The sequence below is a fragment of the Pipistrellus kuhlii genome, unplaced genomic scaffold (genome assembly GCF_014108245.1).
Source record: "Pipistrellus kuhlii isolate mPipKuh1 unplaced genomic scaffold, mPipKuh1.p scaffold_m20_p_51, whole genome shotgun sequence".
NCBI lineage: Eukaryota > Metazoa > Chordata > Mammalia > Chiroptera > Vespertilionidae > Pipistrellus > Pipistrellus kuhlii.
In genome coordinates this window covers 276384-291727 of record NW_023425553.1, presented here as the reverse complement: position 1 = coordinate 291727, position 15344 = coordinate 276384, and the positions used below count along the sequence as shown (strand labels likewise).

The 15344-nt window shown below is 50.9% G+C and overlaps 1 protein-coding gene across 2 annotated transcripts; it reads right to left on the bottom strand.

The window, feature by feature from the left end:
* Positions 1-4103: 4103 nt before the first annotated feature.
* On the bottom strand, positions 4104-13875 carry TAFAZZIN (tafazzin, phospholipid-lysophospholipid transacylase). 2 transcript variants are annotated; one of them, XM_036415716.2, is made up of 11 exons: positions 13410-13875; positions 13199-13327; positions 12796-12936; positions 11615-11660; positions 11280-11365; positions 6284-6364; positions 6151-6192; positions 5912-5974; positions 5723-5775; positions 4999-5076; positions 4104-4891 (listed from the first exon to the last, which is right to left on the bottom strand). In XM_036415716.2, the coding sequence occupies exons 1-11, from the start codon at positions 13516-13518 to the stop codon at positions 4790-4792; spliced, it is 930 nt and encodes a 309-aa protein (XP_036271609.1). In that variant the 5' UTR covers positions 13519-13875; the 3' UTR covers positions 4104-4789. The 2 variants fall into 2 exon arrangements, with proteins under 2 accessions (XP_036271609.1, XP_036271610.1); XM_036415717.2 differs by lacking the exon at positions 12796-12936 and having other exon boundaries at positions 13410-13873.
* Positions 13876-15344: the final 1469 nt, after the last annotated feature.

Sequence of the window (15344 nt, the reverse complement as noted above, 5' to 3'; positions counted from 1 at the left end):
GGTGCGTTCCAGCGGGAGAGGGCCTCTCCAGCTCCCAGTTCCAGCGGTGCCTGCCCGGCAGCCTGGGTGCCCGCCCATCAACCACAGCTTGCTTGCTCTCCAAAGAGTTGTTTCTGCAGGTCTGGTGACTGTGTGAAAGAGTCATTGAACTTCTATACCAACCAAAGGTCTGGAAGTACATTTTTAAAAATATATATTTTATTGATTTTTTACAGAGAGGAAGAGAGAGGGATAGAGAGCTAGAAACGACGATGAGAGAGAAACATCGACCAGCTGCCTCCTGCACACCCCCCACCAGGGATGTGCCCACAACCAACGTACATGCCCTTGACCGGAATCGAACCCGGGACCCCCCAGTCCGCAGGCCGATGCTCTACCGCTGAGCCAAACCGGTTTTGGCTGGAAGTACATTTTTTAAAAATATTTTTTAATTGATTTTTTTTTTTTACAGAGAGGAAGGGAGAGAGTTAGAAACATCAATGAGAGAGAAACATCAATCAGCTGCCCTTGGTACATGCCCTTGACCGGAATAGAACCTGGGACCTTTGAGTCCGCAGGCAGGCGCTCTATCCACTGAGCCAAACTGGTTAGGGCTGGAAGTACATTTTAAAATATATTTATATTGATTTCAGAGAGGGAGAGGGAGAGAGAAACATCAATGATGAGAGAGAATCTCATTGATTGACTGCCTCCTGCATGTAACCAAGATATGTGCCCTTGCCGAAAGCAGTTTGGCTCAGTGGTAGAGCGTCAGTCTGTGGACTGAAAGGTCCCGGGTTCGATTCCGGTCAAGGGCATGTATGTTGGTTGCGGGCACATCCCCGGTGGGGGGTGTGCAGGAGGCGGCTGGTCGATGTTTCTCTCTCATCGACGTTTCTGGCTCTCTATCTCTCTCCCTTCCTCTCTGTAAAAAATCAATAAAATATATATTTTTTAAAAAAAAGATATCTGCCCTTGACCGGAATTGAACCCAGAACCCTTCAGTTCGTAGGCCAGCACTCTATTCACCAGAACAAACCAGCTAGGGCTTTTTTTTTTTTTTAAATCCTCGTCTAAGGCTATTTTTTCATTGATTTTTATAGGGAAGGGGAGAGACAGAGAAAGAAAAACATCGATGTGAGAGACGCATCTCAGTTGGTTGCCTCTGGCAACCAGGCCTAGGATGGGGGTCAAGCCTTGCACCCAAATTACGTGCCCTTGACCAGAATCAAATCTGGGACCCTTCAGTCTGCAGGCTGACGCTCTATCCACTGAGCCACACCGGCTACGGCTAGGGCTAGGGCCTTCTTAGCAAAGAAAATTGATAAGCTATGATAAATATAAGCCTCCCTTCCTGGACACTTTCCAAAATCATTAAAAATTCCCTTCATCTTTCTAGAGATTTGCTTTTAGCTTACATTTATGGTAATAAACCTAGAGATGCTTGCCCCCTCCCTGGGGAGGATTTGCTTAATTCCAGAGTAAAGATGAGGTGTGTGTGCATATATATCTTGGATGGCAGATGTGCCAGAAATGCTTCATGAGCTCTCAGTGTCATAATTTCAGGGCTCGTCTCCTGGGGGCATCCCTGCTACTTGGGCAGGGTTACCAGCACTAAAATGTTCTCTGAGTAATAAAGTCTGTTCTAGGAAAAAAAAAAAATTGCAGCCGAAACTGGTTTGGCTCAGTGGATAGAGCTTCAGCCTGTGGACTGAAAGGTCCCAGGATTGATTCTGGTCAGGGGCATGTACCTTGGTTGCGGGCACATTTCCAGTAGGGGGTGTGCAAGAGGCAGCTGATCGATGACTCTCTCTCATCGATGTTTCTAACTCTCTATCTCTCTCCCTTCCTCTCTGTTCAAAATCAATAAAATATATATATATAAAAAAAGAGGCAACTATAATCGTGTTGCATTCATTTCCCTTATGCGTAGGCGCACCATTTCTCTCCACACATACCAGCAGCAAATAGTTAAGCAGCCCATGGCCACGTCATTAGTCTTGGACTGACTTGTTTGGCGTGCACAACAGGAAATATTTCGCTTTCGGAGAACAAGAAAAATAGGTTTATTTGTGTGACATTATTTAATTTGTGCAGTTATTCAGTGTCTGGTAAGTGAATGTTCAAGAAAAAATATTAATTTTTATTAAAATGTTCTGATATTTTTTTAATATATTTTATTTATTTTTCACAGAGAGGAAGGGAGAGAGATAGAGAGCTAGAAATGTCGATGAGAGAGAGTCATTGATCAGCTGCCTCTTGCACACCCCTTACTGGGGATATGCCCGCAACCAAGGTACATGCCCTTGACCGGAATCGAACCCGGCACCCTTCAGTCCCCAAGCCGAAGCTCTACCCATTGAGCCAAACTGGTTTCAGCAAAATGTTCTGATATTTTATGTCAGTGATGACTCATTTATTTCAGCCCTTTGTATTCAGCATGTCTCTATCAAAACAAACCTACGTTTCTATGAAAATGGAAGCTTTTGTGTGTGTGTTTTTTGTGGCCCGCATACACTTCAACTTTGTTTATTTGACCCAGGTTAGCCTTCGAGTTTGACATGCTCCATGTACAATGAGCAGGGAGGAAGGTCCAGAAGAGAAATGGGAGAAGCATCAAAGAGGAGGGGAAAACCCAGGGAGAAGCTTGGTTTCAAGGACTCTATGATGAACAAAGTCAGTGTCCACTGCTGCCAGGAAGCAGGTAAGATGAGGATAGAAAACTTCCGTGGGGCTGGCCATCATGACTCAGTGATGTAGCTTTGACCTATGAACCAGGAGGTCACGGTTCGATTCCGGGTCAAGGCACATGCCTGGGTCTCGAGGAGGGACCATATAGGAGGAAGCCAATTGATGATTCTCTCATCATTGATGTTCCTATCTCTCCCTCCCTCTTCCTCTCTGAAATCAGTAAAGAAAATATATTTTTAAAAGAAAGTAAATTCTTAAAAAAATAAAATTAAAAATAAAATCATGCAAAACAAAATTATGGAAATTAGTATGTCGTTGAGACATAAGATGAAAATATGCAACATGCTATCACAGCATATGTTACACTTGCACGTATACATGCATACTGACCAACTGTCTGTTTTTACCTATATTTATTTACAAGTGTTTTTTGGGTTTTTTTTACACTGAAGTGATTTTTCCCCCCTTCTGGTAATTTAAAAAGCTTTTTGTTTAAAACTACACAGTTGCAGTTCTGACCGTCTTTAAATCTTCTCTTCTTGCCCTAACCAGTTTGGCTCAGTGGATAGAGCATCCACCTTCGGACTGAAGGGTCCCAGGTTTGATTCTGGTCAAGTGCCCACAACCAAGGTACATGCCCTTGACTGGAATCAAGCCTGGGACCCTTCATTCTGCAGGCCGACGCTCTATCCACTGAGTCAAACCAGCTAGGGCAGAGCTTGCTTTTCTCTAGAGAGGATTTGCTTTCTGCTTCTGCCAGGAGCGCCACCACCCTGGATCGGCTATTCCCACCCATGGTCCCAACCTCTCTCTTTTATTTATTTATTTTAAAAAATATATATATTTTATTGATTTTTTACAGAGAGGAAGAGAGAGGGATAGAGAGTTAGAAACATCAATAAGAATCATCGATCAGCTGCCTCTTGCACACCCCCTACTGGGGATGTGCCTGCAACCAAGGTACATGCCCTTGACCGGAACCGAACCCAGGACCTTTCAGTCCGCAGGCTGGCGCTCTATCCACTGAGCCAAACAGGTCTCGGCCCAACCTCTCTCTTTAAAAAAAAAATAATAATAATATATATATATTTTTTTAATATATTCTTATTGATTTCAGAGAGGGGAGGACTGGGCTGCTCCTTGCTTCTCCCTACTTTGCTATGGGCTTTGAAGCAACTCGCTCAGCCTTGCTCCGCCTCCTTTGCAAAAGGAGATTAATTCCTACTTCCACAAGGTTGTCATGGGGATGACTGAAGTCAGTGGCTGGTGCACACGGGGAGCTCGACACCATCTGTTCCCGTGCTCTGGCTGCGCCCGGGGCTCTGAGGCTCCATCAGTGATGAGAGAGAATCATTAATGGGCTGCCTCCTGCACGCCCCCTCCCTGCCCAGCGGTTGACCTCCCATCCACACCCGTACAGAGGCCAGGGGTACAACAGCACAACAGATACTTTATTTTTTATAAAACATAGAAATCCAGCCTCAGGGGGCCTGAGTGATGTCCGGGACACAGGAAGGAATAAGTTGGGCCCCAGCATGGGACGACTGGCCAGGTCGTGGGCTGCTCTCCTGCTACAGTGGGGGGTGGGAGTGGGGGTGGCTGCCCGAAGCTCCCGGGCCTGTCGGAAGCCTGGGCAGAAGGAAGCACTGGCCAAAGACTGTCCCTGAGGAGGTGGTGAGCAGCTCAAGGTAATGGCCTTGTGGGCCCTCCGTAAGTCCCAGTCTACTCGCCCATCCCCCCTTCAACTGCTTTCCCTCCGGACACCAGCCCTGGGAGACCACACGTGGAGGCAAGAAGGAGGCCACTGCCTACACTTTTCCCTCCCTTGGTGGCCAAGCAACCCTGTTCAACTGCAAAAACCACAGATGAGCTGGAATGCTCACCAGCTAGGGGAGGGTGCCCTTTAAGGGTGTAAGGGTGACGAAGGACTCTGTCTAAAAACTCCATCTGAGCTCCAGGCATCAGTCCAGCCCAGCCCAGCCGTGTGCAGGGGCGAGAACCCGAGGCGGCACTGGGCACCTGGCAGCTGGGGACCAGGTCCTGGGGCTGCCTCTTCCCCAGGCTCGGGGGACCTCATGGGACTGTGAGCCAGCCGGGCAGGATCTGCGCAGGGCAGGGCCTATCTGTCAGGCTGCAGGTGGTTGTGGAGATGCTCCGCCTGGGTCTTCAGGCCCTGGAATTCCTGCTGGATGAAGTCGGTCAAGGTTTTGCGCATCTCCACCTGCGGGGAAGGACCAGGCTGAGCGGGAGGCCTCTGGGAGCTGCGGCCAGAAGCCATGGGAAGCCGAGAGGGGCGAAGGCCAGCCAGGGGCAGGCTGGGAAACTCACCGTGGACTTATTCTCTGCCCGGAGCCGCTCGAGCACAGGCAGGACGCTGAAGGGCTTGCCTATGAGCACAGTGATTTTCTGCAGGGACACCGGCCACGGGGTGATTAGAATAGGGGGAGCGCCCACAGCCCCAGCCCAACTGCCCTGGGGGACCTGCAGTCCTGCCCCTAAACTTGCTAGGTGCTCCCTCTGGCCACTCTCCCTCTTCATTTTTATTTATTTTTAATGATATTTTAATGGATTTCAGAGAGGAAGGGAGAGGGAGAGAGAGCGAAACATCAATGATGAGAGTGCATCATTGATCAGCTGCCTCCTGCACACCCCCTACTGGAGCTTGAGCCCACAACCAGGGCACGTGCCCTGACCGAGAATGGAACCATGACCTCCTGGTTCATAGCTCAACCACTGAGCCATGCTGGCTGGGCCACTCTCCCTCTTTAGGACGGGGCTCAGTGGCTTGCAAGAGCCATCTCAGTCCCAGGGTCCATGCTCTAGAGTCCTGTCTTGTCCTAACCCCAGGGCCCACCCCTGCCAGGGCCTGATTTCTTTCGCTCTCCCTCTCTGGGGCTTGGTGCCCTATAGGAAGGCCCTGTCCATGTACCACTTGGGCCTCAGCCTTGAGCTCAGCTCCTCCTGAACCTGGCTCCTAGAATGCCGAGTGGCAGCCAAGGGCCAGATGGCAGGCAGACAGACAGACAGACAAAGGCCAGCAGCCCCTACTTACCTGTCCGATTCGGGGAACATATGGTGGTTTATTAGGAAGGACATCGTTCATTCCTGTGGCACAGGGAACAGAAGGCTGGCAGCAGGCGTGGGGGTAGCGGGGAAGCTCCGGGCCCCAGCCTGGCCCCTCGGAAAGCCCCTCTCCCTGCCCCCAGCCCCAGGCCCAGGCCTGCCCCAGAGAAAGGCTTACCCACATGCCACAGCGGCAGGATGACGGGGTCGAGATGACACTCGGCGATCAGGCGCCCGATCCCTGCCCGGAGGGAGACAGAAATGTTGGGCGAAGCTTTCAGGGCTGGCCTGCGGCGGGGGCCAGCCTGCCCGCCCCAGTTCACACCGGCTCCCCTGGGCCAGCCCTTGGCTCAGCCCCTGGCCCCTGGCCGCTGTTACCAACACGTTCAGCCGCCCCAGAGGGCCAGCAGCCCTTACCCCACTTGAAGCGCAGGAACTCGGAGCTCATGTTCACTTTTCCTGGGAGGGACGAGACAGAGGGGAAGCTTTGGAGGGGGCGGGGCCTCGTCCATACTCCCGGGAGCATTGCCCCACCGCCGGCCCCACTGACCTTCTGGGAAGATGTGCACCCAATCTCCATGGTTGAGCTTCTCCAAAATGAAGTCCATTCCCTTCTGGTAGACACCGTCTCCTGCCGAGGAAAGGCCTCTCCCCATCAGTCTCCACTCTCCCGGGCCTGTCGGTCCCTCTCCCGCGGAACAGAACGAAGCGGCAGCTCAGGACAGCCCTCCTCCTCCCTGCACGGTCCACACAGACCCCCTCCGATGACTGTCTCTCTCAAGCCCGCTCAGTCCCGACTGCACCACTTCGCGGCCCTTGACATCCCTTGTTAAAGCATCTCCTCTAGCCAGGCGGCCGTGGCTCGGTGGCTGAGCATCAACCTAGGAACCAGGAAGTCGTGGTTCGATTCCGTGATCATGGTTGTGGGCGCAGTCCCCAGTGCGGGATGTGCAGGAAGCAGCCAATCGGTGATTCTCTCTCATCATTGATGATTCTATCTCTCTCTCTCCTTCTCCCTTCCTCTCTGAAATCAATACAAATATATTAAATAAAAATAATACAAAATAATGCTATGCTTTGGGTGCAACTCTTCATAATGTTTAGCTTTTGCAAATGGTCTTTCTACTCACTTGTAGAGCTTGTGCAAGATCGCTCCGATACTTCATGCGTATCACAAGGCCTATGCTTGGAGGAAAAGGGAATTTTTTTGGAACACAGAAGCAAGGTATGCCAGATAGTTCCTTTGCTTCAACACGTTACATCTCTGCTGTCCATCAAATGCATTTGATGAAAGGCTTGTCCCTGCCCACTTTCTCGCTGAAGGTGTTTAGGATTAAGATTTTTTAAAATATATTTTAGCCGATACCGGTTTGGCTCAGTGGATAGAGCGTCAGTCTGCAGACTGAAAGGTCCCAGGTTCCATTCCGGTCAAGGGCATGTACCTTGGTTGCGGGCACATCCCCAGTAGGGGGTGTGCAGGAGGCAGCTGGTCGATGTTTCTCTCTCATCGATGTTTCTAACTCTCTATCCCTCTCCCTGCCTCCTGCATACCTCCCACTGGGGATGTGCCTGCAACCAAGGTACGTGCCCTTGACCGGAATCGAACCCGGGACCTTTCAGTCTGCAGGCCGACGCTCTATCCACTCAGCCAAACCAGTTTCGGCGAGGATTAAGATTTTGCTTTCTGTTTTTTAGGGGGTTTTTTTGCTTTCTGATTTCAACTGTGCAATACCTCTTTAGATGCAGGTCAAAGAGACAGGAAGTGGACACGGGCTGCTTCTGTCTGAGGTTGTAGAAGGGAGGGAACTGAGACTCGGGGACAGGGTGTAAGAGCAGAGTCCTCATCTGAGAACAGGGCATGGCAGACAGCTCCATGGTCACCAGCCATGACACTGTAGCGTCTGCTTGTGCCTTAGAGAAAAGAGACAGCCGCCCAAAGCAGCCAAATGAGAAAGTATTATAGGCACTGTCTCTGGGGAGTACGTCATCTGCGGATTTGGAGGCATGGGTGCTGCAGCTTTTCATTTTCATTTATTTGAGGTATTTTATTGGACTTTACCATGCTTTATTTTGACCAACTAGAAATAATAATTAAAAAACAAAAACAGAAACAAAAACAAAAACAAAAACAAAAACAAACTACTTGCTGAAACCAGTTTGGCTCAGTGGATAGAGTAGGGGTGTCGAACTCAATCAGAGAAGGGGCCAAAATCTAAATCCAGCCTAAATCGCGGGCCGAATGGTTTACTGAACAGTCATAAACTGTCATTGTGATGGAAATGCAGAGGAGTGCAGTGATGACAGCGCGGTGCGGGCCACATTGCAAGGCCTGGTGGGACGGATTTGGCCCGCGGGCCTTTTGTTTGACACATGTGGGATAGAGCGTCAGCCTGTGGACTGAAAGGTCCCAGGTTCGATTCCGGTCAAGGTCACGTACCTTGGTTGGGGGCACATCCCCAGTAAGAGGTGTGCAAGAGGCAGCTGATCGATGGTTTTCTCTCATCGATGTTTCTAACTCTCTATCCCTCTCCTTTCCTTTCTGTTAAAAAAAAAAAAAATCAATAAAATATATATTTTTTAAAACTACCCCTTGCCCTAGCTGGTTTGGCTCAGTGGATACAGCATCAGCCTTTGGACTGAAGGGTCCTGGGTTCAATTCTAGGCAAGGGCATGTGCCTGCGTTGCAGTCTCCATCCCCAGTGTGGGGCATGCAGGAAGCAGCCGATCAATAATTCTCTCTCATCATTGATTGTTTCGATCTCTTTCTCCCTCTCCTTTCCTCTCTGAAATCAATAAAAATATATTAAAAATAAAATAAAATAAAACCTCCCCCTTAACACCATTAACACCTTTTGGTTCTTCTTTTTGTAAAAAAAAAAAAAAAAAAATGTGGCCGAAACCGGTTTGGCTCAGTGGATAGAGCATCGGTCTGCGGACTCAAGGGTCCCAGGTTCGATTCCGGTCAAGGGCATGTACCTTGGTTGCGGGCACATCCCTGGTAGGGGGTGTGCAGGAGGCAGCTGGTCGATGTATCTCTCTCATCAATGTTTCTAGCTCTCTATCCTTCTCCCTTCCTCTCTGTGAAAAATCAATAAAATATATTTTTAAAAAATGTGTTATTAATTTTCTAAAATTTTTATTTTTTATTTCTTTAAAAAATATTTTTTCTTGATTTCAGAGAAGAAGGGAGAGGGAAATAGAAACATCAATGATGAGAGAGAACCATTGATCTGCCTTTTATTGAGTCCATAACCCGGGAATGAGCCCTCGACCAGGAATCAAACCATGATCTCTTGGATTGTAGGTTGTTGCTCAACCACTGAGCCATGCCAGCCAGACTATTTTTATTGATTTTCAGAGAGAGAGGAAGGGAGAGGGATAGAGAGATGGAAATATCGATGAGAAAAAAATCACCATCCATTGGCTGCCTCCTACATGCCTACCGACTGGGGATCAAGCCTGCAACTTGGACATGTGCCCCAACCAGGAATCAAACCAGTGGCCGCTTCGTTCACAGGTTGATGCTCAACCACTTGGCCATACCAGGTAGGCCTTTTTTTACTTAAATACTCACCTAAGGATACATTTTATTGATTTTTAAAAATATATATTTTATTGATTTTTACAGAGAGGAAGGGAGAGAGATAGAGAGCTAGAAACGTCGATGAGAGAGAAACATCAACCAGCTGCCTCTTGCACACCCCCTACCGGGGATGTGCCCGCAACCAACGTACATGCCCCTGACCGGAATCGAACCCGGGACCCTTCAGTCCCCAGACTGACGCTCTACCACTGAGCCAAACCGGTTTCGGCTGATTTTATTTTTTTAAATCAATTTTTAATGATTGCAGAGAGGAAGGAAGAGGGAGAGAGAGAAGCATCAATGATGAGAATCATTGATGGGCTGCCTCCTTCACGCCTCCCCACTGGGAATCAATGCCACAACCCAGGCATGTGCCCTTGACTGGCACTGAACCCGGGACCCTCCAGTCCACAGTCCAACGCTCTCTCCACTGAGCCAAACCGGCTAGGGCCATTTTTATTGATTTGAGAGAGAGAGGAAGGGAGAGAGAGAAACATCAGTATAAGACAGAAACATTGATTGATTGCCTTCTGCAATGATCAGGGATCAAACCCACAACCTAGGTATGTGGCGTGACTGGGAATCGAACCTGCAACCTTTTGGTGTATGGGATGACGCTCCAACTAACTGAGCCACCTGGCCAGGGCCATTGGTTACTTCTTCCTCTTTCTGCCTCACCACCAAGCTCTGGAAGAAGTGGCCACCACTGGTGTTTCGCTTCCCCCTCTCCAGCCCCAGAAGCTCCTACGGCTTTGCTTACTTCCTCTGTGGCCACTGCTTCCTGCTGCCTCACAGACTCTCTTTCCTTCTGTGCTCTGAGGTGCTATCCTGGGTCCCTGCTCTCTCCCTGCTCTTCCCCTCCGCAATCTCGCCTCTATGTTTGTGAGTTTGTGGTTGAGTCTCCAGTATCTTTATTCCCAACTGTTCTTTTTTTTTTTTTTTAAGTATATATTCTTATTGATTTCAGAGAGGAAGGGAGAGAGAGAGAGAAACATCAATGATGATGAGAGAAACACTGATCAGCTGCCTCCTGCACACCCCCTACTGGGGATCGCGCCCTGATCAGGAATCCAACCATGACTTCCTGGTTCATAGGTCAATGCTCAACCACGGAGCCAGGCCTGCAGCGGGAGCCAGCCTGCATTTTCTGCCCTTATCGATGACCTCTGTAGTGCCTGACACATGCACCTAGAATGCTTTTCCTTTCACATTCTGCCGGGAAATATTCTATTTCTCCTGAGAAAAGAGCACCCTGGATCTGAATCCTGGCTTTGCCACATCTCGCCAATGACCTTGGCCCAGCAGCTCAATCCTTCCATATGTGGAGAATGGATACCAGAATGGCCCCGACCTCCATAGGCTCTTCAGAGGTGCCCGGTAATCATTCAATGGTACACACCTCCCTCCACAAGTTTGTTTTCCCTGCAGCCTGCAGCACCAGCCACCAGCACCACAGATAACACACTGCCACCAGTGACTCCTTTGTTTGTTTGTTTGTTTGTTAATCCTCACCTGAGGATATTTTTTTCCATAGATTTTTAGAGAGAGCGGAAGGGAGGGGGAGAGACACAGAGAGAGAAACATCGATGTGAGAGAGACACATCGATTGGTTGCCTCCCACACGTGCCCCAACCAGTGGCAAGGATCGAGCCTGCAACAGAGGTACATGCCCTTGGTGCCTCCCTGACTTCTAACGCCAGGGCCCCAGATTGGCACAATCCTCAGGCCTGCGCAGAGAATGGAGCTCTCTCTCTGAGGAACCGGCACTCCTCCAGCGATGGAGCTGGGCCTCAGGCCTCCCTCTCCCAGGCTGCCTGTCTCACCTTTGTCCCTCCACTCCCAGTGTTTCCAAGCCAGAGGCACTGGCCACCAGGCTACCTGCTCCAAGCCCAAGCCAGAGAAACCCGCAAAAGCGTCTCCCTGCCTCCACCAGCCCACCAGCCCTCCCGGAGGAGTAACTCACCTCGGCAAACAGGCACGCACTTGCCCAGGCTGAAAAAGTGAGAATGAAGCTCCTTGGTGAAGCAGATGTCTGCAGCCGCGGGGGTCCTGGAGTGGCGACAGACACAGTCATGTCCGCCTCCCCCGCGCCCTGCTTCCCGACCCTCCCCGCCCCCCATGTGCTGCCTGGCACCGTCAGCGATGTGAACCGGAGGCACAGAGGACCTGCGCCGCCCCACCCCATGCCCTGCCTGGGCTGCTGGCTGCCGCCTCCTGGTCAGAGCAGGAGGAAGGCAAATCTGGGCAGAGACGGGTGGGTCCTGCCGGGCCCATTGGGAGGGGCTCATTCCTCCTCACCAACGCATCAACTTCAGGTTCCAGATGTGGCGGAGTTTCAGGATCCCTGGAGGAGGAGAGGAAAGCTTTCATGCCTCCACTTACCTTGTTCCTGGAAGCACCTTGTTCTGTCACCCCACTTCGGGGAATGAGGGACAAGGGTCACTACCAGTTCCTGATGCCCTGAAGTGGCATCTTCTGGAACCTTGGGCCGGCCTCCCACGTTCTCACCGGCTCCTTGCTCTGTCCCACTCCCCATGTTTGATCAGTCACCATGTCTGGTCTGCCTACCTCCCCAATATATTTTGCTGCTGCCTTTTCTATACCTTCTCTCCAGTTTCACCACCATCACCATAGTCCAGGCTACTGGAATGCTCTCCAGCGGTCGCCAACCTTTCGGACCGCACAGACCACCAGTGGTCCATGGAGCACTGGTTGGCGACCACTGCGCCTCCTTCCTGTCCAGCTGGAATGTCTCAGGAGTTGAGCATCAACTGTGAACCAGGAGGTCATGGTTCGATTCCCAGTCAAGGGCACATGCTCAGGTGGCAGGCTCAGTCCGCTGTGTAAGGCATGCAGGAGGCAGCCGATTGATGATTCTCTCACATCATTGATGTTCTATCTCTCTCGTCCTCTCTGAAATAAATACAAATATACACTGAGTAGCCAGGTTATTATGATCTCTGAACATCATAATGCTAGAGGCCTGGTGCATGAATTTGTGCATGGGTGGGGTCCGGCCAGCCTGGCCAAGGGGAGGGGACATGGGCGGTTGGCCAGCCTTGCCTGCTGGTAGAAATCCTGGTTGAGGGGACAATTTGCCTATTAGTCTTTTATTCTATAGGACATACACTGAGTGGCCAGATTATTATGCATTCAGAGATCATAATTATCTGGTCACTTAGTGTGTGTGTGTGTGTGTGTGAGTGTGTGTGTGTGTGTGTGTGTATATATATATATATATATATATATATATATATATACCTCCTGGAATCTGGCAGTGGCACTCAGACCATTCTCTGCCTAGCAGCAGCCAGGATGAGTTCTGAAAGGCTGATTTATCCAGGTGGTTGCCCCTGAGCTGTAAGAGAGTCTAACCTCCTGCATTCAGCAGTGAAAGCAAGTCCCTGTGAAGTCAGCAGGGCAGGAACTTGTACGTGGGGAATCCGGCTCCCAAATAAGGTTGGCTGAAGGGTACAAACTCAGCCTGGGGCAAACCTGGAACCAGGATACAGGTCTCTCAGCCCCTAACCCAGAGTTTCCTTGACGGGTCCTCGGATTTGTTCCCAAGGTTCCAAGACTTTGTGGGACCTTCCACGATTTAGAAAACAGGTTCCCCAGGCCTGCTGCAACAGAGTAAATGGTCAGACCTTGCCCTGTGGCCATTTCCTCGCTTCCTCATTCCCTCCAAACTTCTGAGGGTCTCTCCAAAAATCACCTTCCCTGAGAGGATGCTGGAGGGGTCACACGGGGGCTGGACTTCCCGGAAACAGTAGTCCCAGAGCTCTGAAGAGCCCAGCGGGAAGTGAGCTTGTTCTGCTTCGGTTTGGCCCTGGCCGGGGTTCTCTCCCTGCCTCCCTGTGCCCAGCACACTGGCCCGTGTACCCCAGAGATGAGGGTCATCCATGCAGGACTGGTGATTGGAGACGGTGATGAGGGGCGTGGCCGGGCCGCGGTTCTCGATGAGCTCATACAGCACTTCCTTGTTGTGGACGGTGAGGCGGTTCATGCACTCTGGCGGGGAGAGAAAAGCGTGGGGGTCTTGGCCTCCTCCTCTCCTGAGGCCCAGGGCTCCCCCCCAGCCAAGCCCACTCACTGGTCCAGAAGCAGCTGTAGGTGCCCACCAGGCCCATGACGACACTGCTGGCCAGGGTCCAGGTGACCGGCGGCACGGCGGGGAACGGCCATTTCACATGAAGGGGCATCCCCCACACACACTCCCCCGCTCCCGACGGCCCGGCCGTTCCCCTGCCCCGGGGCAGCTGCTGGGGTGTCCTCAACTGCCCCACAGCCGGGTGACTAACTGGTCTACGCCAGCAACTCGCGCCGCGTCTCAGCGCGACAGGGGACTCGAACAAGGTCACCTCGCGGGGCGGCCAGAGGCCGGCCGGCCCCCCTCGCCACCGGCCAGCCCACCGTGATCAGGAGTCGGGGATCGCAGCGAGGAACGACAGGAGTGGCAGCTGGAAACCACGCGCCCCCCGCCCACCCGGGGGAAAGCGAAGCGGTCAAGTCCCCACGTTCCACCGCCGCCGCCTGTCGCAAACGCGCCGGGCCGCTTGACGGCAGCGACGCCCCGCCCCCGGGACCGCCCCGGCCCCGCCCCGGCCCCGCCCAGCCCGGCGCAGCCTCAGTGCCCGGCGCCGCCCGCTGCGCTCCTTTTGTCTGTTCCTCCCAGGAAAATCGTGGGCTGCCCAGCGGCATTACCTGACACCGCTCAAAGTCCGGGCTAGCGGAGCATTTCTACTTTCGTGTTCCCCCCCCCCCTTATTTTTATTGAGGTAGAATTCATACAACATAAAATTAAACCGTTTTATGGTATTTTATTTTTTATTATGTTTAAAGTCTTATTATTTACTTATCTATTATTTTTTATTTTTTATTTCAGAGAGGAAGGGAGAGGGATAGAGAGATAGAAACATCCATGAGAATCATTGATTGGCCTCCTCCGCACGTCCCCTGCTGGCGGGGGGTGGATCCCGCAACCCGGGCATGTGCCCTAGGACGGAATCGAAAACCAGCTAGGGCTATGGTATTTTATAATATTTTATTTTGTATTTTTTAAAAATAGATTTTATTGATTTTTTTTTTTTTTTACAGAGAGGAAGGGAGAGGAATAGAAAGCTAGAAACATCGATGAGAGGGAAACATCAACCAGCTGCTTTCTGCACACCCTTTACCGGGGATGTGCCCGCAACCAATGTACATGCCCTTGACCGGAATCGAACCTGGGACCTTTCAGTCCGCAGACCGACGCTCTATCCACTGAACCAAACCAGTTTCGGCTAATATTTTATTTTAAAAAATATATTTTATTGACTTTTTACAGAGAGGAAGGGACAGGGATAGAGAGTTAGAAATATTGATGAGCTGCCTCCTGCACACCCCCTACTGGGAATGTGCCCGCAGCCAAGGTACATGCCCTTGACTGGAATCAAACCTGGGACTCTTCAGTCTGCAGGCTGACGCTTTATTCACTGAGCCAAACTGATTAGGGCTATAATATTTTAAATTGTATATTTTATATATACAACATACACGTTGTTACACATGTGCTCCTACATAATTACAATATTACAGATACCTGTATGCATGTATCTGATATACAATGTAACATGTGATGTAACATATGTAGCAATATATACATAGTATATCACTTGATACATTTGTAGTGTTGGCAACCATCACGTCAAACTAGTTCCAAAACATAACTCCCAAAGGAAAGCCCTGTACCCCTAAAGAGGTCTATCTTTTATTTTAAATCATTTTATTGATGTAAAATTGTTTTCCAACCTGCTCATCACCACCCCCAATCCTGGCGACGGCGACACTGTCCTGATGACCGCTCCACAACCAGCCACGGCAGACCCGCCTCCTACCCTAGACGCCGCCGGGGTCCCCCAGTTGTTCCGACAGGGACAGGGCCGGCCCCCAAGCGGTGCTGAGCTAGCAGCTCTCACATCCCCTTCTCTCAGGGACGGTCCTCAGCCCGCTCTGTGCAGCCACAGAGGACCCGGCGGGAGGACGTGGA